The 25791-nt window shown below is 35.5% G+C and overlaps 2 protein-coding genes across 2 annotated transcripts; both read right to left on the bottom strand.

The window, feature by feature from the left end:
- Positions 1-622: 622 nt before the first annotated feature.
- LOC129002298 (mismatch repair endonuclease PMS2-like) lies at positions 623-25765 on the bottom strand. Its single transcript, XM_054429989.1, has 14 exons — positions 25700-25765; positions 25272-25431; positions 24484-24689; positions 23601-23740; positions 11479-11587; positions 7837-8037; positions 7008-7172; positions 6219-6417; positions 5176-5930; positions 4254-4402; positions 3603-3703; positions 2872-2969; positions 2206-2355; positions 623-1537 (listed from the first exon to the last, which is right to left on the bottom strand). Exons 1-14 carry the CDS (start codon positions 25763-25765, stop codon positions 1481-1483), a joined length of 2556 nt encoding a protein of 851 aa, XP_054285964.1. The 3' UTR covers positions 623-1480.
- LOC129003034 (uncharacterized) lies at positions 15548-17813 on the bottom strand. Its single transcript, XM_054431237.1, has 2 exons — positions 16500-17813; positions 15548-16082 (listed from the first exon to the last, which is right to left on the bottom strand). The coding sequence occupies exons 1-2, from the start codon at positions 17679-17681 to the stop codon at positions 15741-15743; spliced, it is 1524 nt and encodes a 507-aa protein (XP_054287212.1). The 5' UTR covers positions 17682-17813; the 3' UTR covers positions 15548-15740.
- Positions 25766-25791: the final 26 nt, after the last annotated feature.

Below are 25791 nucleotides of genomic sequence, written 5' to 3'. Positions count from 1 at the left end.
AAGGATTCTGACAAAGTATTGTAACAATGTATTACTTACTGAAATAAAAATGATTTTGATTTTATTTGATTTGAAGTGTTACGAAAATAAATATTAATAACAAAAAACGTAAAGACTGGTTTGGTAGAAAAATAAAAATAAAGAAGTATACACATATCTAATATATAAAATTCTCGTGTCACAGTGTTTGTCTGCAAACTCCTCCGGAACGACTTCACCGATCGTTATGAAATTTGGTGTGTAAATTCTGTAGGTATGCGAATAGGAAGTAAACTATTTCCCGTTTCGAAATTCTTAAAAGGGCTCCGCCCCAGTGGCTCTGGAGTTTCCCATGTTAACCTTATGAGAAATGGAATTAATGAATCTTAACAGCTGTTTCAATTAAACAAGTTGGTTCTGTTCTATGATGTTCAATAGCATTAAAGTTACAAGGATTACCAACAGGGTGCAGCACTATTATTTCTTTTACATTTATGACAACAGCTAATTTGCAACCAAAAGGTGAGTGAGCGTAGCGAACGAACTTCAACCTGGAAGCGAGTTAGCGTAGCGAACGAGCTAACCTGAAGGCAAGTGAGCGCAGCGAACGAGCTCCAACCTAAAGGTGAGTGAGCGTAGCGAACGAGCTCCAACCCAAAGGTGAGTGAGCGTAGCGAACGAACTTCAACCAGGACGTGATTGAGCGATGCGAACATCTAACCTGAAGGCAAGTGAGCGCAGCGAACGAGCTCCAACCTAAAGGTGAGTGAGCGTAGCGAACGAGCTCCAACCCAAAGGTGAGTGAGCGTAGCGAACGAACTTCAACCAGGACGTGGTTGAGCGATGCGAACGAGATCATCTTGAAAATTAAACGTAACGGTACTTAAATTAAAAATAGTCAAAGGCAAGACAACAGACAACGTCTGCCGGGTTTTCCATCGGTCTGTCTTAGGGGAAACCTATAACTTAGGCGATACGAAGTTCGCCGGGTCAGCTAGTTTATTTATAAAATTACACAGTTAATGTATAAAAATTACGTAAATTATGAGTAGTATACAAAATAACAGGTATAAAAATACAGAGTTATAAACTAGACAATTAACAACTGAAACTTGTTGACTAAGCCTTACAGTCTTCAGCAGGATGATAAATTTACTAGTTTTTTTATACAATAAATGAGCTTGGTGGCATTAAACACTATCAATTATTGTCAAATATTGGCCTTATATTAAAATGTGTTTGGCAGGGCTAAATGTGAGTAAAGCTTGATATTGGACAGTCATCATTGGAAACTTTTACAAAGTTTATAACTCTCCAGGAATCATAAACTGCCTATATTAGAGAAAGTCTTCCTATGTTTACTCAGTGTCAAAATTACCACTTTAAAGTCTGCAAACACTTCTAAGCTAGGTTGCTCATGATATAAGAACATGAATGATGTTCTTGACAAAACCCTAGAACAGTTTTTATATCTTCTAGTCACTCCAACATTAACAATAAACTATACAAAGTCCAAATTAATTAGGTGGCGCATGGTCGGTCTGCCATGAGGACAGTTCTGAAAAACAAATAAATAGATCAGTAAAATTAAAGATTCCCATGTAAATAAGATCTATCTAGAGATCTGCTTTCAGGGCTTTCTAAGAGGATAAAATAGAAGGATCTGCAAAGTTTTCCCACAATTGCCAGCCATACACAAGTTGCCAACATATCTATTAAACATTTTGAATTTGAAGGAAACCCATGAGGCTGAAGGAGTTTTTTTCAAGGGCAGGATTTTAGATAGCTTATGAAATTTCAAGTTCAGGAGCTCATAGGAAGCAGAAAAGTTCCATATCACACAAAAGTGATATTTCAATCAAGTTTAAGATTTCTTTAGAAGGATTAGATGTTCTAAACCTTGATCTACGTATCAGTCTTCTAAATTGTATTTGGTTCATTGTTTTATTGATACAAACATGACTACTTTGCTTTCCACCAGGTGCTGCTAATTTTTGTGGATGTATTAAATGAGCTAACAGTTTTTTGTTGTGACAAAAACCAGTGAGTGTAAATTTAAACCATTCAGTGAGTAATCAGTAAAATAGTGACTAGTTAGTCTCTAAAAACCTTTTGGTACATACATTACATACTAGTTAAGTCACAACTGAAACAATTATTTCATTCCTACAGACACAATAAGGTCCTTGATTTTTTAGATTGTCAAAAAATAAACTAGCTACTTACCCAAGGTTGTTCAATCTCCCCCATATGAACCAACAGCCGCTTCATCTCCGCGTGGCTGAGTGCCGAGCCGATCATGACGGACTTGCGACACGCGCGTGACGCAAACATGGCTCTCACACGCGACGGTCGACACAGTGTACCTGGCGCGTCCTACGACAGCAATGACAGTGTTGAAGGCATATTAAAACTTTAAAAATTAAAAATAGGCCTACATCTATGTCTATATTTGTAGTATTAAAAGGTGGTTTTGGGGTACATGTTTGGTCCAAGTGAAAGCAAAAAACTGCTGAATCGGCTAGGCTGTAGCTTTACAATCATAAATCTTGTGGGTAGTCATATAGTGAAGTGGATTAGCACTCACCTTTAAATTAAAGGTCCCTGGTTTAATTCCATTGTTACTGGACCCAAATGCCTATTGTCACTAATGTTCTGACAATTAATCATCCTATCTAATAAAAAGGTCAACGTTAGATAGTAACAATACCAGGGTTTCCGATTTGGACCGTTCCCTAAAAAAAATGTTTAAAAATGCTAACAACGTAAATACACAAATAAAAATACATAAAAATATGTTGTTAAGCTTTATGGTGCTGTAATGTTAAACCTGATCAGATTATCAGTGATTAAATGTACCTAATGAACTGACATAAATCATTCCAACCCCACCTGAAGCATGAACAATAGTTCGTCAACATCTTCTTTACCGAATGTCCAGTTGCGGCTCATTGGTACAGAAGCAAGTTTCACTTTTGATGTAGTTTGTGCTGTAAAAAGATGAAGAATAACCATTATTTTTTAAATAGTTAAATTTATACATTTTATCTTGATGATGTAGTAAATTTAGTTCTTTGAAATTGATGCTCAAGCTTCTGCTCAACTCAGTACACAACAGCTGCTCGACTAAGTGTGTGAACAGAGTGTTTGAATAGCTGATTACTGTAGATTCAGGATTTTTAAAAGTCCTTTTCTTATAATACTTATATATGCTTGAGAAATAAAAGAAAAACATAGGCCCCTACTATATCATGACTTAGTTTTATCCTTTTTCCCAATAACCCAGAATTTCTACAACAAAGCACTTTGCCTGGTCCAAATTTCATCAAGTTTGTGGTAATTACTGTATTAAATTGGCTAAAATGTCACTAGTAATTAACGAGAATGCTTAGTTAAATTTATAAAAACAAAAACCCACACATTCACTGACTGGTTACAAAATCTCCAGAAGCCTAGTAGGCCTACTGTAAAAAAGTATTACTAATAAGGTTTCAAAAACATGTTTATCTTCTAAAAGTAATTTTAATCCTCATTCATGTACTGTATATTATCTAAAATATTATATAAGGGCAAGTTTTAATCTGCCAAGGTATATTTCATGCGGAAAGTAAAAAAATACTCACCGTTCTCATCAATTATAAATTCAAATCCGTTTCTCTTAAAAACGTCAATGTTATCGATTAGCACTGCTTCATTCACAGCTGTCAATTCCAACTTTTGAGGCCTGAAACACATTTTTCAAATTTAAAAACATAAAAATATTTTAAAACTTAATGCAGCAAGGAAGTAATATAATGTTAGTTACAAAAAAACGGGCCAATGTACAATCACTTTATAAACAAAGTTATCACATCTCTCAGAATACACTCAATGTAATCTGTTATACTTTATTCACACATAAGAATGTTTAGAAGCTATTAGGACAATGAGAAAGTTACTTTTTAAAAGAACAGTAAAGTATTTTTTTTACTCCAATAGAATGAAAATGAATATGAACCGAATGAATGTAGGGGAGCAAGATTGTCAAGTGGTAGAGACTTTGGTCCTGAGGTCCAGGGTTCAAATTTTGCCAGTCAACAATGGATTTTATCCAAGTGAAAATGTTGCAACCTCTTCGCCTAACCAGAAGTAAGCACAGGCGAGAGCCTATTTGACAAAAATTCTCGCTGACAAAATTCTACTAGCTTCGGAACTAGATAAAAAAGACCCATATTATTACGTCGACGTCCTTAAAAAAAATAAAAATTAAAAACATTATGTAGTTTTACCCTTACACAACCAGTTTCTGGTTTAAGATGATTTCCGTCCGCTGCAATGTTTCAAAGTTGTACTTCTCGTCTGTAGCGTGTTGATCTACAATAAACAGGTCAGAGCCGAGTCTCGCGATGATAAAACCCAAGTTGAACTGTCCGATTACATCCATCTGCAAGAAGCCAATCTTTAATAGAAATATACAGTAAGCAAACTGCCACATAATTCCCCTTGTTATTAAAATTGATCAGCCTACTATTTTTAAGAGCAAAGAAACTAAACCGTGGGTATTTAGGGGAAAAAGCAAAATGATTGCAACCACTTTCGAACTGTAATTTCTACTGTGTTGGGCCCTGTGCCATTTTGTTTCAGGTTTTAAGAACTATAACATCCTTAAATCCAATCAAAATCGTTCAAGCCGTTTTTTTTAATCATCTGGAGATACAATGGATGGGTACTACACTGCACCAGATTTTATCAAAATCGAATGAAAGGTGTAGTTTGGGGCTCAGCACAGATCAAATCATAAAATCAAATCATTTTAATAGTCTACAAAACTTATTCACCAACCCTGGGCCATTTTTCTGTAGTCTGGGTTAAATTTAATATGTGACTATTTGATTTTTAGCGAAACAAAACCAATTTGCACGCAAGACAACAGGATATTAATTTTAATTTATTCAACCCAAGAAAACTTTACAATGCAACAGCCGTTATAGTAAAATTAAACTATAACGGATATAATGCTCTAACAATACATGGGTACCAGTAAATTAAACTTTATCTGTAAATTCTCACAATTCATAATGAAAATACATTTTATTTATCAAAATCCAATTTGTGATGACACCTACATAAAAACATCACATTTTGTTTATTCTTTGCCAATCAAGATAGTATAATTTCTAAGCATAATCGGAAATGATTAAAAAATTGTTACGTTACCTTTGCAAACATACCCTTGGAAATCTCTCGACTCAGCTCTTGTTCAGCCTGTTTGTTCTTTGAAGGATCAATTACAGCTCTGAACCTAACCTGTTTTTCTTCGGCCGCATTCTCCGTCGCACAAGCCTGTCGGAAGTATTCCGATATTTTTCCAATCGACACGTCAACCTCAACACTTCTTCTGTGATCACCACTTCCGATTTGAGAGTCAAATTCCACAATCACACTTTTACTGTCAGTTCTTTCATCACAAACATTTTCCAAAGAACTAAATATTACATCGTTGTCAATTCCAGCATCAGGTGATTTACTTATAGATTCTACTGTTACTGATGAAGTTGTCAACTCACTTGACGATTGGCTCGACACACCAGACTCAATGTCCGGCACATTTGACTTATCCATGCAAGTTTCCTCAACATTACTGCCAGGATCTGAGATCTGACTCAAATTTGAACTTTGAGAGTTAGTTCTACTTTCAAAACTTTTCGATAAAACTTCAATTTTACACGATGTTTCACAATTTGATACTTCTTCGCATGAATCAACTAGAGTGTTTTCCCTGATCAGTGTTGAAGTGCGTTCACTTATTTCACAAATCGTGTTGTCTTCCACATTGATAACACTGCTTTTTCCCATGCAACTGGCTGAGTTTTGACTTGATTCAATGCTCTGATCCACGATGTCAAGACTCGTCTTTGCAAAACTCTCAATGGTTGGAGTTTGCTTGGCAAAAATTGAGTCCAATTTAACTTCTGAAACATAAATAAATAAACCGTATCAGCAAACTGATAAATACTCTCTCCCATTTGCTTGACATTAATTGCAAAAATTGGGAAAAATGTTGGTTGCTGTGCCATTTTGTTCAGGGTTAAAGGGAACTCTGTATACGGGACTGTACGGAACTAAGTATACGCACTTATTTTTTATTTTATTTTTTACTACCAGAACAGATTTTATGATTTTTTATAAAAAACAATATCCTGTGGGACTCAATTTTTTCTTACCGCTTAACATTAAAATCTAAGCTAATAAGCACTTACGTTTTGCTTGTTTTGGGTTAGGTGGGTCTATACTTTGCCGTTTCCCAGCCGAAGCATGCCTAAACTGGCTCAGCACAGAAGCTGGACTGTTAACGGGTGAACTTATTTTCTGCGGGGAGACTTGTTTCCTTACTGAGGTCTGAATGTTGTTTACTGTATAGGTTGAAGGAATGTTCTCATATAACACTTGAAGAGATGCCTAAAACAATCACATATGACAGATTAGGATTACAAGTTCAGATGGACAGAAGGTTATAAGTTCTTTGATTACCTTCATTTCAATGAATACTAGTTTTATTCCAAATGAATACTAGTTTTATTCCAAAAACAGTAACTTTCCAAAGACAACCAAGTGAAGAAACTTTTTTGTGACTCCCTTGCAAAATAAGTGACTTTTTCAGTTTTTATTGATTCCCTTTCAGAATCGTTCCTTTTCAATGACTTGAGTAACTTTCTAATATCAGTGACTTTTCAATCATTCTTCTGGCACCTCTGTAAAGCCAATGACATGTCAATGACTCCCTAACTCTCTTGAAACCATGTACTATTCAGTGACTTCTATGACTCCCTTATAAAATCAATGTACAATCAAGGTAAAATGAACAACATCAGGTAATAGATTTATATATTCAATTTAATCAAGTTGATAGATTAAAGATTCAAACAATATCAGATTTAGATAACAATATAGTGACTTGCCAGTTACTACTGTAATTTACTATTGAAACAGTGATTTTGAATGATCACTGTACACCCTGCTACAGGAAATGTGAACGTGTGTGTAAGTACCTTGACAGTCGCTAGGAGAAGTTTCTCGTGTTCTAGAAACACTTGTCGTTTGTCCGGCGTCACGTTGACGTCCACAGAGTCTCGGGCACTGCTCACGTTCAGAAACACAAACGGCTGCTGATGAAGGTTGTATTGGTGGAAAACTTCATTCACTGCTTTAACTACCTATGTGGCACAAAAGAGTAACTTAACTAGTTTTGGAAAGTAATATACCAAGGAAATATATGGTGATTATGTATTGTAGGCCCATATATGATTTTAACGGCCGGGTACGGTGCTTGGCACCCGTAAGGTGCGTCTGTACCCGATCGGGAACGCTCGGCAATGCCTTTTGTATATCTTTGTTTCAAGGCAGGCCTATATCACGTAAGCGTGTAGTATGTGACTTTTTGTTGTGGTGTAGGTTTGTAGTAAATTTTCCTGTAAAATCCCCGTCTGGCCAGCTTAAAAATCAACTTGTTGTCTCGTCTTTCTCCCTCCAATTGGCAATACAATCACAATGGGACCGGCTAAGTTCCAAGCAGTGCTGCTACCTGTGGGTGTTTTAGCAAACTACGTCGACTCTCCTCGTAAAGCAGACATCCCCGCACGTTATTCGCTATTCGTCAGACCGAAAATTGAAAGCCTTAGATATAGTTTTCTAAAACATTGGTGCTTTTTTGTAGGTAGCTTCCAAGTTTTCAAATAATCTTTTTTCTCGTGCATTGTTGAATTGTGGAACAAATGTTTACAAATACAATTTACTTTTTAATATTAATTTTTTACTGTTTGTAATAATCAAATGAGTTGTAATTAGATGTTTACGTGACATATCAAAGTTTTCTTTTACCTTTGTGGGCTCACAAGGCCGGGAGTTGACGTAGTAGAACTGTCTATCATTTGTAGACCGGCCGAGACCGTGGGCACAACTGGAGACTAAACCTTCTAGTTGAAACACATCTTCTACCTTCATATCCAGGTACTTCAAATTATGTTGCTCCAATATCTCTTCAGTTGGAGTGACTGTTTTCAGCTCTAACAGGCTGGACAACTGAAATCACACCATATTATTTGGCCTAGGAATAGAAAACATTATATTATATTTACCTTTGATGCTGTTGAATGTTATGTCTAAGATTTTAGAAAAATGTGTCAAAATACAATTGCACTGTTATTTGGAAGATAATAATTTGTTATCAGAATGCCAGTATGGTTTTAGGAAGAGTAAAAATACTAGTGATGCTCTCTTCGCTATGAATAAATATATTTCGGAGTGTATTAACGGAAATGAAAAAGCATTGACTGTGTTCATTGACCTTGCAAAGGCATTTGATTCCATTGATAGAAATATTCTTTTAAATAAAATGGAATGCATCGGAATTCGTGGTTTGGCCCTAAAATGGTTTAGTAGTTATTTGAATAAACGAAGCCAGTTAGTTTCTATTAACAACAATTTTAGCGATATACGTGAAATAGACTATGGAGTTGTCCAGGGCAGTACGCTGGGACCATCCCTTTTTTTGATTTACATAAATAATTTAGACAAACTTCCGATCACAGGAAAGCTCTTTTTATTTGCCGACGACACTGCAGTTATATTCAAAGGTAATAATAATAATAATCAATAATCAATCGTTGAGATGGGGACGCCACCTAGGTTTAACCCAAATATGAGTGAAGGATGAGTGTAGAATGGTGTGTGATGACCTGTGTAGCTTTGTTACTGACTAAGATCAGCGGTTTCATTAGTCAGGATCATTTATTTAAAGCCCAATGATCAGGAACAGCTGGGTCCAGTTTCGAACCATCAAAAAGCTACTGACTTTTCTCAGGATCGAACCGGCGACCTTTTGATTAATAGGCGAGCACTATAACCACTCAGCTACCCAGCCAGTTAATACTTGGGACCAAACATTCAATGTAGCACAAACAGATATGTTCCTTATTCAAAAATGGTTCTCCCAAAATGTATTATCAATGAATGTTTTAAAAACAAAATTTATGCCAATTTTCCTCAGACAAAGTAGTGAGCCTCCCACCAACCTCAGACTTGTGATGCATGTTTGTGGAGATCCAGGTGTCTCTACCTGTGGTTGTTTACATTTAGAGAGAGTAGATCTTGGGAGTGATATTGGATAGTAGGTTAAGATGGGAACCCCATATTGAATATTTAAAGACAAAACTTAGGAAATTAATTTATGTTTTTAGAAACGTTCGCGAAATTCTTAACATTAATGAAATAAAAAAGTTATACTTGTCCAAAGTTATATTTGTCCAATCAGTACTTCAATATGGAATTATAGTATGGGGAGGAGCTAGTAGCAACATTTTAAAGCCTCTGTTTGTCATACAAAAACTAATTATTAAAATAGCTTTTCAATTCAACAGGCGTTTCCCTACAAATGTATTATTCAAAAACACTCAATTACTTTCGGTGCGTCAACTTTTTATCAAAACTTTACTTGTATATACCTACTCTAATCAAGATTTGATAGTGACGCCAATCACACATAACTATTCCACCAGAGGAGCTGTAAATGTAGGTATGCAGGTACCCCGAGTTTTCAAGTCTGCAAACCTTACTAATGCTTTTTATATTGCGAATTTTTGTATAGGAATATACCATCAGAGATTAGAAATCTACAGGTATCTCTTCCAGTTTATAAACGTTCGGTAATAATAATAATAATCAATAATCAATCGTTGAGATGGGGACGCCACCTAGGTTTAACCCAAATATGAGTGAAGGATGAGTGTAGAATGGTGTGTGATGACCTGTGTAGCTTTGTTACTGACTAAGATCAGCGGTTTCATTAGTCAGGATCATTTATTTAAAGCCCAATGATCAGGAACAGCTGGGTCCAGTTTCGAACCATCAAAAAGCTACTGACTTTTCTCAGGATCGAACCGGCGACCTTTTGATTAATAGGCGAGCACTATAACCACTCAGCTACCCAGCCAGTTAATACTTGGGACCAAACATTCAATGTAGCACAAACAGATATGTTCCTTATTCAAAAATGGTTCTCCCAAAATGTATTATCAATGAATGTTTTAAAAACAAAATTTATGCCAATTTTCCTCAGACAAAGTAGTGAGCCTCCCACCAACCTCAGACTTGTGATGCATGTTTGTGGAGATCCAGGTGTCTCTACCTGTGGTTGTTTACATTTAGAGAGAGTAGATCTTGGGAGTGATATTGGATAGTAGGTTAAGATGGGAACCCCATATTGAATATTTAAAGACAAAACTTAGGAAATTAATTTATGTTTTTAGAAACGTTCGCGAAATTCTTAACATTAATGAAATAAAAAAGTTATACTTGTCCAAAGTTATATTTGTCCAATCAGTACTTCAATATGGAATTATAGTATGGGGAGGAGCTAGTAGCAACATTTTAAAGCCTCTGTTTGTCATACAAAAACTAATTATTAAAATAGCTTTTCAATTCAACAGGCGTTTCCCTACAAATGTATTATTCAAAAACACTCAATTACTTTCGGTGCGTCAACTTTTTATCAAAACTTTACTTGTATATACCTACTCTAATCAAGATTTGATAGTGACGCCAATCACACATAACTATTCCACCAGAGGAGCTGTAAATGTAGGTATGCAGGTACCCCGAGTTTTCAAGTCTGCAAACCTTACTAATGCTTTTTATATTGCGAATTTTTTGTATAGGAATATACCATCAGAGATTAGAAATCTACAGGTATCTCTTCCAGTTTATAAACGTTCGGTAAGCAGTTGGCTGTCGGATATTGGGCTCGATCAGTCTGAGACACTTATCGGTTCAGTATACATGACCTAAAATAATTATACACCAAACAATATTTAGCGTACAGATATCAGTAACTGCAACCCCATTCAATCGACTACCTTTTATTTAGCATTAACTGTTCCTGTAGCTGTCTCATAGCTTAGTTGTAAATAGTATTTTGATTAATTTAGTTTTAATTTTTAAGAATATTTCTAATTTGTAATAGAGCTCGTCCCGCGCACAGGTCTTTTACGGCCTATGCGGGACTATTGTTCGTATTTTGTATATGTATATATTGTAAAAAAAATTTTTTGGAAATAAAGCAGATTTTGATTTTGATTTGATTTGATTTGTTGACTGAGTTCATAAGACATAAGACATTGCACAAACATCTTTACCTACTCCAGAACACAGACAACAACAACAAAGGTAAATCTAATAATTCAAGTTCTTAAAACTGGGATAGCAAAAATAAAAATATACCTATTTAAAAAAACACTAAACTAACATTGATAATATTGCTTTAACTAAAAAATACTCTTACATTGGGTCAGTTGTGGATTGATCACCAAAGTGACAGCTTACTTTAACTTTATTATTGTACGTGTGCGTCAATTTAACTTATTCTTTGTAAAATAAGCAAATTAATTTTATCAAGGAAACTTCATAGGCCTAGAGAGGTTGATGAAAAAAACGCAATACGAAGAATATAATTATCATTGTTTGTACCTGTTTTGTTCCAAATACGCAAGCAATGTTTTCACGAACTGTCTTGCACCCTTGAGTAGCGACCACCGTCATTTTTCCACCTTTCTTGGTGTGATTTGTGCAAGTGATTCTAAAACATTAGGAATAAAATGATAAGTTTGAAGAAGTGTTACATTTCACAATATTACAAAATAAATGAAACATTTTACTTACTGCGATACAATTTGTAGTATGCCAAATGAGTCGAAACCAATACTAAGGGATAAGCACCAGGTCTCGTTTGTTTTTTCAGCCAATCCGCGTAAGAGAGGAATTTGAGGAAAAAGTAATTTTTAATATTAGAATCAAACTAATTATGCATTACTATGAGGTACAAGTTAAATTTAACGAAAAAAAAGAGTAAATTTGAATATTTTTATTTTTACTGCTTTTTTTGATGATTTGAAGTTGCTATACTGAAGACCCAGATTACTCTTTGTAAAAATGCTGAAGTTTTGAGTTCTCTGCTGGAGGCACCATAGTTCACTACCACATTAGACTGTGACCAGTTTGCAGTTGAGGTTATGCTCAAGTGACAACACCAAAATGAATGATCAGGCAAGATTCTTTATGAGTTTTTTAAAAAGTCCTAGAAAAGACGGTCGCATGTAACATCCGTTACACAAAAACATGAAAAAGTTATTTTTTTATATGAATGGTCTAAAGAAAAACAATGAAAGTTTCTAAAAGTAAGGTTAAGGTCAGCACATGTTGGTCTATACCCTAATATTTACATATTTATGTAAAAAATACAATTTTATAAGAGGTTTAAATCTTGTAACATCCGTTACGTAACGGATGTTACAAGCCTTAAATAGGTGTTTCTGACTGCACTTACAAAGATTTTGTTTTAAATTCTTTGGCTGTTGTTTAACATATTGTCAAATTGTCTATGCTGCAACACAGACAGTGAAGGTTGCATGACAAATGTTTGCGAGAATTGTAAGACTGATGTGAAGACTATTCTAAATGAAAATACTGACTACTCCGTAACTGATAAGTGGAAATCATGGCGGAAAGAGGATGGAAAATATCAAGTCATGGAAAATTCAACGCCTCTTCAAGATGTACTCGACAAAATAAATGAGACATTACCTGCTTTTAAGTTTCACTGGTTTGTAAAAAATGTCCAATCTGAACATTTTGATCATATGAAAAAAAACATTGATAAAGGGTCAGCAGTAATACAGATTGATTACGCAGAAAACTTTGCCCTAACATCTCAAGATGAGATACAAAGTGCCCATTGGTGCCATGGTCAGGTAACATTGTTTACCGCATGTATTTGGTATGAACATGGAGTAAAATCGTACGTTGTTGTTAGTGATGACATGTCACATTCAAAGGAATGTAGCTGGGTTTTCTTAAAGGCGGTTGTTGATGATTTTAAGCAGTTTGAGTACGAAGAACTTAAAACCCTCTCAGTTTTCTCTGACAATTGCTCAGCCCAATTCAAGAGCAAGTATACAGTGTCCAATATCTGTTACCTGGCTTCTGATTTGAACTTAACAGATGTTCAGTGGAGCTCTTTTGCAGCTGGACATGGCAAGGGTGCAGTAGATGCTATTGGTGACCAGCTGAAGCGAAACATTTGGATACGAGTTAAGTCAAAATCAGTGATCTTAAATACACCACAAGACTTTTTCAATGCATGTCAGACATATTGCAACTTGGTTACAACCCTGTTTGTCTCAAAAGAAGATGTTGATGCAACCGGTGACAAGTTACTCAAAAAAAGATGGGAACAATCTGTTGAGATAATTGGAATACGAAAATACCATCATTTCCAGAAGCTAGATGATGATCATGTACTAGCTGCAGTAACATGCAGATCACCCATGCAAAAACATCAAGTCATCAAGGCTGAAAAATCAAAACAGAAGAAGACTCGTGTGAGATATTGTGATGTATATTCAACTGATTCAGAGGACGATTGCAGTAGTATTGGGGGATTGGAAGAGCGACAAGAAGATGAGAGTGAAGTTGTAGAAACTTTGATTGACCAAGATGAGTTGGTAGAAGAAAGTCAAATTATCCCTGAAAAATATGTTCGGGTAAAATACCACACTCACAGGAAAAATTTGTTTTATGCAGCCGTTTGCCAATCAGCTGTTACCGATGATGGGGAAGTTAGTGTTTTATTTCTGACCAGCCATGGAAAAACGGACGAGTCTTTAAAGTTGGTGAAGAAGGAGAGAAATACATTGGTGTGGAGAAAGTAGTAAAAATTTTGCTAACTTCCAAAATAATAGCAGCAGGAGATAGGCTTTACTATGAGTTTACTCGACCTCTTCCAGTGACGTAATTAAATACAGCTAGTAAACTAGACCACTGCGAACAGTTAAGTTCAATTTATTCAAATAATTATATTCATAACTGGTAAATAGTTTTAAGTAATTGTGAGTGTCAGTTCTATGTAAAACAAATCCAATGGTAAAACAATATTTTTAAATAAACAATTTAGTAACCTACTTTGTGTTAACTTATTACCAGCTGCTGCATTTGAACGTATTCTATTTATATAAGAACAATTAATGGTTTAAGGTTGTAATATGTGATAAATGTTAACAATAAATAAGTAATAATTTGCATATCTGACAAAAGAATTATGAATTTCATGTAAAAAGTTTAGTTTTGAAAGAACTAGCCAAATGTGAATAAAGTGTAACATCCGTTACAAAATAAGAGTAACATCCGTTACACTAGTAAATAATTATTTTAAAATTGCCTGATAATGTTTATTAAAACAAAAAAGTGCAAATAAATACTATACTTACTTCAGTAAGCCTACATAATAGCATTTTTCATTTAAAATTTGTAGATGAACTGAATTTTCAATGGAATTGACATGATTATTTAGGCAGGTTCACAATTGTGTAACATCCGTTACGCGACAAAATAATTTTTTATTCGTTTATTCATCAATGAAACATACCCAAACTTACACTCCATATTAAGGGTGGGCTCTACCTCAGCTCGGAAATCTCAGAACGATGTTCGAAGTGTCCGCCAGACTGCGCCGTGTCGGTTCAACCCAGTTGGAGGGGAAGGGGTGGGAGGAGCTAGGAGGTTCGCGAGTTGACTGCCGCTCCCCGCTAGGCAGTGCAGTGCCCTGCGGAGCTCCCGACGCACACACGCGCAAGCGCAACCAGGTTGTTATTTGCGCGTCCGCATATCTTTTGCTTCTGCTCAAACCTCCATCATGCCCTGCCACCGACACTCACTGGCAGCAACGTGACGTTCGCTATCGCTCCCATAAGCTTATACAGTAAAAAGTAAAACATTCCTAAATATTGAGTCTTGTTTGTCATTATTGATTAAAAATAAAATACTTTAGTTATACTTTGTAAAGTATCACTACATAAAATTATAGTAATCTTAAATTTTTTGTTTAATCAACTGTTATAATTATTTATTTTCTTTTGTTGATGTTTAAGATTTTCATTATTATTTAACCTCTATTCCAACTGTAGCTACACCGTAATGGGCACAGAATCAGTCGGTATCTCACACATTCTTGGGGATTATAATTATGTAATTAATGTTTACAAAAAAGGCAATGGTGATATGAAAACTTCATTTTTATAGCATCTTTTATCACATAAAGAAAAAATCCATGCTCAATAATATAAATATGATTGTTCTTCCCTTTTTCTGTGTCCTGTACTTTTTAGACGATTCGTTGACTAACATACGTGGCGAGTCTTGTTTACCTTTTTAATGTTATCTCGCAAAAAACGTCATAGCAACCTGTTACATACATACGCTACAACATACGCTTGTAAATTTAGTTACCCATCCTTCGTAATGTAATGACTATTTAATGTGTATTGTGATAATTAAATGCCAGAAACTTTATATATGGATATATACTGTATAATAGTTAGTTATGAATTAAATATTCATAAGTAATTATAGTAACTAATAAATATTGAACAGTAAATGTTGAATTTTACTCTTGTTTGTATACAAAGTAAATCTGGAAATAAACATCTGGTATTACCAGAGGACTTTGGCAACAATTCGGTAATATAATTGACTATTGGATACTTGTATTCGTAGTCAAAGGTACTATAAAACGAGAGTAGAATGACGAGAAATATATTTGTACACAATATTGCATATTGCAAAGCTAATAATGAAAAATAAATATTACAAAAAGAGCTAGTATACTGAGTACATTCACGTTATATAAATATTACAAAATAAAATCCAACACAGTAGGCCTAACGGCTGGTGACGGCTTAAAATCTGTCCCTAATAGGAAGTCCCCTAGGATACCTTGGATCTACCAGTTCCGGTAAAATACATTTGTTGTAAAATGTCCTCAGCTGAGACTCCATATGTTTCATCCAAAACTCGTCATCCTTCACAACCTTTTCCACAGACAAACCATGGGGAGTCCATACTACAAAGAAGCAGAACTTTTTATCAGTTATATGTAGTTGTCCCTGGATTTGATAATAATAACTGTGCCGCCTTTTCAGGATCAAATCACCTTCTTCATTTTTAGTGCAGAACTTTATAATTTTCCGTTCTACTGCCTCCACTGGTGAAAACTCTTTGGCTGATGGTGGACATTTTACCTGTAATATAATTTAAAAGGTTAAAAGCATGTGTAAAATGAAAAATTACTAAAATGTTATTCATAATATATAATATGTAAGGTTAAAACATATTTTAAATTCATTAATTTACAAAGTTACATAAAATTCCAGTCACATAAAACGTGCTATTTTTGAAAAGGTCGATTATTTATTCTTTTTGGATATATTGGTGGGACTGATACTAGGAGATAAAACCGTACAGAATGTTAGGTTTAATAATTAGAAATGCCATGAATTTAAGATCAATTGACCCTTGATATTAGATTGTTTTACTCATTTGTTAGAAGTATGCTGGAATATTGTGGTTTAGTTTAGTTTCCTTCAAACTCACACCACAAAAATGCAATATAAATTATCCAAAATAAATTTCCAATAAATAAATTAAAATGAATCTACCTCCACTATGTATTCATCATCAACAAGTCCATCAGGAGATGCTGCTAAAAATGGGAGCTTTTCATCCACGTAAAGCCCACACTCTTGTACCTTGATGCACAGGAGATCCTCCAACTCGGAAATGGCTGTCCTCTCGTTCTCCAACCCATACCTTGTTGCATTTGTTCCCGAGAACTCTTTGTAGAGGAGCTGCTCTACAGTCTTTTGGCAAGAAGTCGTTTGTTTCATCTTACAGATTCTTCCAAAGTTTGAAGCCGTAAGCCTTTTCTTCCTCTCCTGCTTCCACAACTCACTTGAACTCTGGCCACGAGACTCGTATTCTAATTTGGCCCTGCTTTCTGAGTCAAGAGCCAGTGATTTCATGAAACTAGTTTTCCTTTGACACAGCTCCTGTTCATCAAGGTCCAAGTCGGGAACATCGCAGTAATCTCTATCGGCACGATAATCAAGATTCCTCTTATTTTTCTTTTCCTTAAAAAGTGATTTTCTTGGTCTTGTCCTCTTCCTGCACCTTCTTGAGGCGAGCAACTTTGCGTGAACACCAGGGCTATGTCCAAGAGCCAACCTTTTGTGAATGCGGCGATGAACCTCTTCGGCCTCATTCATCGACAACGCCGATAGCTCACTCCTCGCAGAATAGCTGTTCCTCTGCACAAAGTTGACCCTCTTCCCTCCCACCATCTTACAAACTTTGGCATTGTAGCTTTCTACAATGTTGGAGGTAACACACTGGAGCAGGCTGTATGCAAAATTACACAGAAAAGCGTTAGCAGCCATGATGTTAGGCCAGACACCATGGAATTTTAGACGTTCCACCAAATTTGGTTCACCTACACTCGCGCGTTTACAGAAGTAGGGTTGGCATTTAGAGTGGTCGCCGAAGACATGGTTTGGTCCATTTTGAAGATCAAATTTTAACGTTTTGACACTCTCGTGGATCCCTAGCTGTGATACATTGCCTTTATGGTGTTTAACAGCACCAGTTACAGCATGGCGCAATCGCATCAAGCTTCCCAGTACTTTATCCCTCAGCTCTCCTGGGATCGGACCGAACTGGTTTCTTTTCTGTTCCCCGGCTTCCCGTATTTTCCTAATATAATTTCGGAGGAGATGATTAGTGCACTCCACTTTCCGTATTGTTGTACTTGGGCCATATGGTTGACACTGAGTCAGCTTGGACATTACACTACTGTCACCATCACCTAAAACAACACAACACTGATTTACACGAACATGTCAACAATATCAATATTTAATTTAGGAAACCATTACTGATAGAATAAGCAAAACCATAATGGTGTGAAATTACGTTTGGGTTTATGATTATTGATAATAATGTTAGTGAGTTAGTGTTGTTTTATGTTATGGAGGATAATAATAATATGTAGAAGAATGAAACCTCCACTATAAACAAATTGCCCGTTAGAAAACTCAAACTCTACCGCAGCACAGCTGACGGTCTATTTAATTCTTTTGTCTATGCTATTACATATCTACTTACCTATTACATTGACGTATTTCAAATTATACATCTCAACACTTTTTCTAAAGCCCTCTACAATAATATCAGCCTCCATTGATGTCGACGACTTTGTCCAGTTCTTGTAGCAAACATGATCTGCCGGTTGAATTTTTTTGGACTCGGCCCGAGAACAAATGCAGCAGTACGAGTTTCGTACGCCAACAAAGAGTACTTTCTTTGTTTTAAGCCCCATTATGCAAGCCTAAAAAATAAAAAAGACAAGGATGAAAATTTATTCAAATGTTACCAAAAAAATGATATATGTATCTCAAATTACAGTATCAGTCAAGTTCTAAAGTAATAGCAAATATATTGAAGATCGACGGGTTAAACGAATTAAAATTAGTTCCGTAATTAGTAAAATTATATATTTTATATAACAATAAAATCAATAGAGTTATGTAAAAGCCATAGTTGTAACATAACTTTAATTATTTAAATTTAACTGTTTTCTTAACAAGTTAAAACAGAAATGTATGACATAAGTTATGGTAAATAATTTTGACTCCCCAAAGCAAATGCATATATGGGGTCACATTATAATGAAATAGCAAAGATATTTCAACACTTTTAAACATCCATGTTGCTCATTGATTATTTTAAAAAAGTAAAATCAGCCTTACTAGTCCAGAGAGAGCATTGTAGTTGGTTTTGTACGATCGCTTACTCCATGCCCCGTCAACAACTACTGTGATTTCTGGGATTCCGGTCTCGTCTACTCTTCCTTCTTTTATTGCTAGTTCAGCTTCCTCTTTAGCTGCTTCTGACATACTCTCCCAAGAGCATTCATGCACTGTTTGATAGAGTAACTGCTGGTGTTTGTGGTAAGTCTGGATGGACATACATGGCATGTCCAGATTGCAACATAGCTCCTCCAGCTGATTGTACCCTTGACCAATATTTGTCATTCCTTCAACCTGAAAAATTTTTTAAAAAAAGGCCTAATGAGTCATCTTTGTGTTTGGTGACTTAAAAAAGTTGGCCATGCACATAAAAAGGCATTTGGATATAAAATTTGTATTTTTCTGATAGAAAAAAACCTGTGTTGGAAAATAAAACTCAAGAGCGCTACAATAGTCCAGACAATGTACTTGTCAACCTATTGCAAAGCTGGGGATTATTGCGAACAAATATGAATATCCGATGCTACATATTTCAATTTAACCAAAAAAAACCACTTTTTTTAAATCAATAATTTCTGTCTTGAGCTCGGCGGAGATCATGTACAGTTGTTGCAGCTAGTCTGGGCGCGCGGACCCTTGTGTACTAACCGTCCCCCACGCCAAAGCCATGAAGACAGCAGTGAGGCGCTGAACAACCCCAGTGTGCCGTGTGGGCCGAATGTTTTTGGAAATGTGCAATAAACACTCCCCTCTACACCCCCTGCCCTAGCGCGGCCGCGCGCCCAGACTAGCTGCGAGAACTGTAGTCAACGGCGGAGGCCGTGGTATGCACGACGACGTACCGAACACGGCGCTAATGTAAGCTATATTTGCATTACTACAAAAGTGTTGATAACCAGTACTTACCATCAAAGTATTGAGATTCACAACGTTTTGTGCATTAGGTAACAAGTCTGTCGAAATTTTTTCAATTTTTCGACAAAGCTTGCATTCAAATGTCAACTCATCAATTAGGCCAATTTGTCTATCATTAATCAAACACATGTCCGAAAACTTGCAATTGAATGGTTCATGATTTTCAAGTGATTGCAATGATTTTATGAAGTGGGGAACGTTAACTATTCTTCTTCCACATAAAGGTATTTCTTTGGAACTTACATCGTCGTTATCTTCATTTCTGCAACCAAACGTTAATCTATTGTCAATGATTACAACCCATTAATTATTGTAAGAAACGTTAATAATCACAGTTTAATGAATTTAGATTAAATTAAATGTCAATTATATTATAAATCACTGTTTATGTCTGAATGTCTAATCAAATCAAAATAGCGTTTATTCCGCCAAAATATTTACAAATTAACTTACATCATATTAGTCCCATACAAAAATCTTGACAATATTGTTTAGTTTTGTAGTAATAGGTATATTAACTTAATATAAGCATAAAAATATGAACATGATTTAAATTAGCAAAATATCTTCCACAAAGAAGGAATACCTCTGTTTGTGGAAGAGAGTCGTATTTTATTGATATATATATATTTCTTAAACTAATTGATGAAGGGCAAAAAATTATTTTAGAGGAAAACATCATTTTAGAACAATGTACCTGGACTCTTCTATTCCAGCAGGGATTAGTTCAATTCCAGCCAGCCAATCATCATCACTGTCACTTGCAATGTCCATAGGAGTGACATTGTCATCCAATGCTTCATTTGCTTCTTTATTCTTCGGAGTACTGCAATGGATCTCATTTTGTTCAGTTTCGGGTGAATTATTACTAGGAGTGATCATGCTGAAATATGAAATAAGATTTTTTAGTTTGTGTGAAAATCTATTAAAAAAAAATAAAACTTGAAATTAAGATAACTTTGAAAAATACCTACCATTTACACAAAATTAGTAGTAAGCCAACCTAATTATTTATTTTTTTATTTTTATTTTTATTTAATAAACAGAATTATTTTTTCTGTTACTAAACTTTTGTTATATTATTTAATTATCAGCAAGTTTGTTTCGGTTAGGTTATGTTAGTTTTTATAATACAAAAACAATGAAATTGAATTTGAGGCATTTATATTTTTATTTATAACTATTTTTATAACTATTTTTTTATACAAGAATAACTATTTTTCCTAACGACAAACTGTAGGAAAACCTACATTGCTACTTAGAAAAAAGCACTAAAGAACCTCAGGTGAAAATGAGGCGGAGTCTATACAAAATAGTTTACTAATAGACAACTAATAATTACCTGTCTGTACTTACCTAGCAGTTTATGTAGATCTCTATATTTTAGCAATGTTTTAGGCTACTCAGCCAGTTAGCTGTAAAGTGGCTATAATATCAATGAATTTATGCTTACTGTGATCTTTACTCACACTTTCCTCATACAGCAGTAGTAGGAATAAAAAAAACCTGTAGACCTATCCTTACTTGATTGTAGTAGCCTACCCCAGTACCAACAAATAAGTAATAAGTAATATTTGGGTATTTAATTCTACAATAATATTATGTACTTCTAACTTAAATAACTCTCATAATAAGTTACCTATTCTCGTCCTTATTTTTCTGTAATTCCCGCCAACGATGTAAACTTTCACTCCCCTTGTTCTTCAACCTTCTGGCACTTAAATTAAGTTTTTTCTTTTTTCTTGTCCTAGGATTGGGCATCTTGAAGCACACGAGAAATGACAATAAAGACCAAAACACTCAAAACACGGTGAAAATCAGTGCAAGTGTGCAAGCGAGTGAGAAACACGTGGTCGTGGTAGTCGCCTCAGTTGTCATCTTCCCGTGCGCGCGCATGCGCAGACGGCTCTGCGCCATGGTTTTGGGGATGGGGATGGGATTTTGAGGTTGTAGCCTAGTAGAGCAGTATAAGGCCTTAGCCACTTAAAACCCCTCGGTGCAGAGTAATTTAGTATATTGAAGCGCTGTTGTATGCCTACGGTCAGGAAGAAAATTGAAAAAAGTGTTGTTAAAAATTACCATGTTATTCTTATGGAGAAAATTATAACCGTTTTAATTTACTTGTTTATGGATACACTGTATGTTGATAAAATTTGGCAAATTCATTAATTTCAGTATACTGACGTATGGTCAAGAAACACTTTTTACCTTCCCCGTAGCAGCACACCTAAGCACTCGTTAAATCTAATGTTATTTAAATAGGAATAAGTTTGTCTTATTTCTGGAAGTATTTTAGTAAAAATACTTTAATCATACAAGTTGAAATTTGCTTTGTGAATAGTTTTGCTGCGACAGGGTATTTTATTTGTAGACCCGAGTTATGACTTGTAGTGGTTTTTAACTTGAAGTTGAATGGCTGAGTGGTCAATAGTCTAGCTAGAACATTTGAGGTATCAGATTCAAGTCCCCAACTTGGAGGGGTTAATTACAAAAATTTAAAAATGCTGTTTTAATAAAACAGTACTATTGAGTACTGGTTTTCTAAAAAAAACTCTTTATTATGGTTGTTATTAGAGCAATCTCATACCCGACGTTAATAAACAAACTTATATTTTGGTAAAGTATTAAAGCTGAATCTGTGCAAGCAAGTTGCGTTGGCTGAGTATAACTGTTTACAAAGAGGACAGTATACTCATCTATTTACTTATTTAATACGCAAGCAGGTTTTTTGTGACAATTAATCCGAGCAGCAGGGACACTAGTATGCGTAAAAACGGCGACGACGCAAAGATAGAATAGAATCAACCGAGAGGAGGGGAAATATCGATCGATGGCTGTGGTGGGAGAGCCGACGACAGGTTGAGCCGTTGGCCGCATGGCCGCGCCACTGCACGGCGCCTTGAAGAGCGCTTGCAAGCCTTTCGAGTCTGCGTGATTACATAGTTAGCATTCAACTTTTTAGTAAACTAATTCCAGATTCTTGTTTTTAAGAATCTATTGCACGTCTCCCGTTTTTTATTTTTTCTCTAAAAATTATTTTTATGTATCAAAACTCATGATAAAGAACGCCTCTTTTTACATTTTTCACCAACCTTTGAGCCCAAAATTTTTTAAATTATCAAAATTTAAAAAAAACGGGAAACCTACAATAACATTTGACGGAAAATATGACACCAAGATCTTTTAAATCGGTTCACAATTGGGGCTACAATCAGGAAGAACTAAAACCCTTACATTTGCGCGCGCCAGACGGGTAGAGCGCACCCTTAAGACCAACCTTATTTACCAACCAAAAGTCTTAAAATGGATAATTAATAATATTTAAAGTCAATATTAACATTTAATTAGTGAAAATGTAACATCCGTTACATACGGATTGGCTTTAAGCTCATTATATTGTATCAAAAAGAAATTGAATTAAGATCATATATTCACTGAAAAGTTGTTAATGTCTATTTCACTACATTTTCGATTTAAGAGCCAACAAAATGTTACTGTTCACAAAAGTTTTTTGATTTATTACTTTTAAAAGACAGAATTCTCAGAGAGAAAGTTTTCCTCATGATCTTTTTTAAAGAAAACCTTAAACTCTAGAGACCTCCAAACTACCAGGCTAAGGAGGTTGGAGGTTGACGGAAATTAAACCCAAACCTGAAGGACAGAAGACTTGGTTTTTAAACACTAGATCAGCCACTTCTCACAGTAAGATTAAAACTTACAACAGCAAAGCATAAAGCTATCCACTACTCCTGTATAAAGTACAAAGTTTAAAGTTTTTAAGTAGGCCTATACAAAGTATAAAGTTTATACTTTATACAAAGTATAAAGTTTTTAAAACAAAGGATGTTTTACCTTCTATTTTTGACTTTTCTAGCCAGAAACAATAAAGATTAAACTGCACTTTCCCTAAAAAAAGATCACGTTTATTGGTTTATCTATGGAAACTTATCACTTTTGTCCCGTCGACTAGCTACCCAAATTATTGAAGTTTATTTAGCCTATAAATTATTAATTTACTATCAATGAATATTGCAGACATACTTGACCCCAGTAGATACAAGACAATATGCGTAGAGCAGTTGTGTCATTTTGACAAACTCTCTCTTCAGATGCCTCAGAAACTCCTTGTGACGCACTGGCAGTGTGCTGAAGATGTTCTCTAAGGTTACAGTTGTTCCCACCTGACAAAAATGAAAATAATCTTGAAATTAAGTAACAAATGTAAAAGAATAGAGTGTTGAAACAGTCTACTGAAAAAGCTAAAAAACTAAAAAGTCCTTAAGCCGGGTTTACACGATGCCAGTTGACGAGACAATTGTCTTTGCCAATTGGCATCACGTGGTTTTGGAATTGTCGTAGGCCAGGCAAGTTGAACGAGAACCTGTTTACACGTGGCCAACACTTGCCAACGCATTTTACAGTGAACCAGGGTACTACTGCCAAAAGACAAGACAACGCTATTGGCCTCTACACTGTTTACACGGCGCCAATTGTCACGACAACTGGGTTTTTGAGGGGTGGCGGCCTCACTGGGCCCAGCTCATTGTCCTCAGTCTACTCCCAGAGACAACTGAATTTCGGGACAATTGGCCTGAAGTGTTTACACGAAGCCAGTAATTCCAAGCCAGTCAGTTGTCTCCTGACAATTGTCTCGCCAACTGGCATCGCGTAAACCCGGCTTTTACTATCAGAAGTTAATGCGGTACCGAAAGAAATGAGTAGGCCTACACAAATCATGTGCGAGCTGAAAGGAAGCCAAGTGACCGATTAGGGATTTTTCATAAAGGAAAATATTTTTCATAAAGGAGTTCAACTTACTTTCTCAGATAAGCCAGCTGGACCATATCTGCTTACAAAATATTCTGTGTACAGCTTTAGTAAATTTCAATAGGCCTAATAATTACAGGGTTACGTCTTAACTAACCTGCCGAGCGACAGAGGTACACAAGGTGATCAGACCATTGTGGTCGTACTGCAATCTGGAGCCGCAGTCACTAGAGGTGTGCCTTGTAGTCACTGTGAGGTCACTCAGAGAGCAGAGGGAGCTCAGAGCTTCTCCTCGGAAACCGAAAGTTTCCACTGACACAAGGTCCGAAAAGTCTTGCAGTTTTGATGTGTGATGTTTGAGAGCTGTTGAATGTAAACACAATCTTAACTGTCTGGTTCACTGCACGAGTTAAACACTATTGAGTTGAATCTGTTCAGTTCGGCCATCCTCTTTTAGAGTCTTCATAGTTACTAGAAAAATAGGTTTTAATAGAAGAGATTTCATGTCATGATTTCGGGTTTTAAATAGGCTAGGTTTTTCTGAGTTTTGGTTTGGTAGAATACTTTCAACGAGGAAAAGTAATAAGCAAACTGTGATACCTAATTGACCTACCAAAACCTAGACTATATAGGACCTACTTACGTAACAACATTTTCTCTAGAGAACTTATCATAGTCCTGCAAGTACATGACTTTAAGGCTTTAAGAAAGGTGGAGGATTAAACTGTTTAAAAGCAGTTTATGGTTTGAATACGAGCAAATTTCCTTAGGCATACTAGGCCTAATGTTAGTTATTTTTATATAACTGTATTCTTCCCGGACGATGCCATGCATGTAACATGTTTTAAAGGCAATAAAAGTTAGTGAATTGATACAAATTAGGTGGCACAAAATTATAAGGAAAGGTCACAGTATCTATGTTAAATTACATTTGAAGATACTTACTTAATCCTTGAAAATTGTCTGGCTCCACACCACTGCCATTGTCTGTAACTTCGATCAACTCACTGCCATACTCCTTGAGTCTCACATCAATGACAGTGGCGCCTGCATCCAAACTATTTTCAACTAGTTCCTTAACTGCCACAGCTAAATTTAATACCACCTGAAAAAAAGTTGTAAAATCTTGGATTAGGCCTATTATAAACATATTTTCTCACATTAAGTCTATGCAATTGCACCCCTTTTCGGAATTCCTACCAACTCTTTCAGAAAATGTGTTTACTTAATGAGGGTGAGAAGTTTACGCAAACACAAATGACATCAAGCTCTATTTGAGATCTGGTAAACTATATTATTGTCGTAAATTATTTATATTTAAATTAATTATAATTACTAACCAACAACTAACACTAGGCCTACACAAAACCTACCTGCCCTGAGCAAATGCGGTGTACAGCTTCCTTGTCAATTGCTTTTATATTTTTCGATGTATTCATGTTCAGTTTATCGACAGCTAATTTTT

Source organism: Macrosteles quadrilineatus, unplaced genomic scaffold (genome assembly GCF_028750875.1).
Source record: "Macrosteles quadrilineatus isolate MER2022 unplaced genomic scaffold, UCM_ALF_1.0 Scaffold_9__3_contigs__length_116548681, whole genome shotgun sequence".
Lineage (NCBI taxonomy): Eukaryota > Metazoa > Arthropoda > Insecta > Hemiptera > Cicadellidae > Macrosteles > Macrosteles quadrilineatus.
The sequence above is the reverse complement of the archived record's forward strand: the minus strand, read 5'-3'. Positions and strand labels throughout refer to the sequence as shown.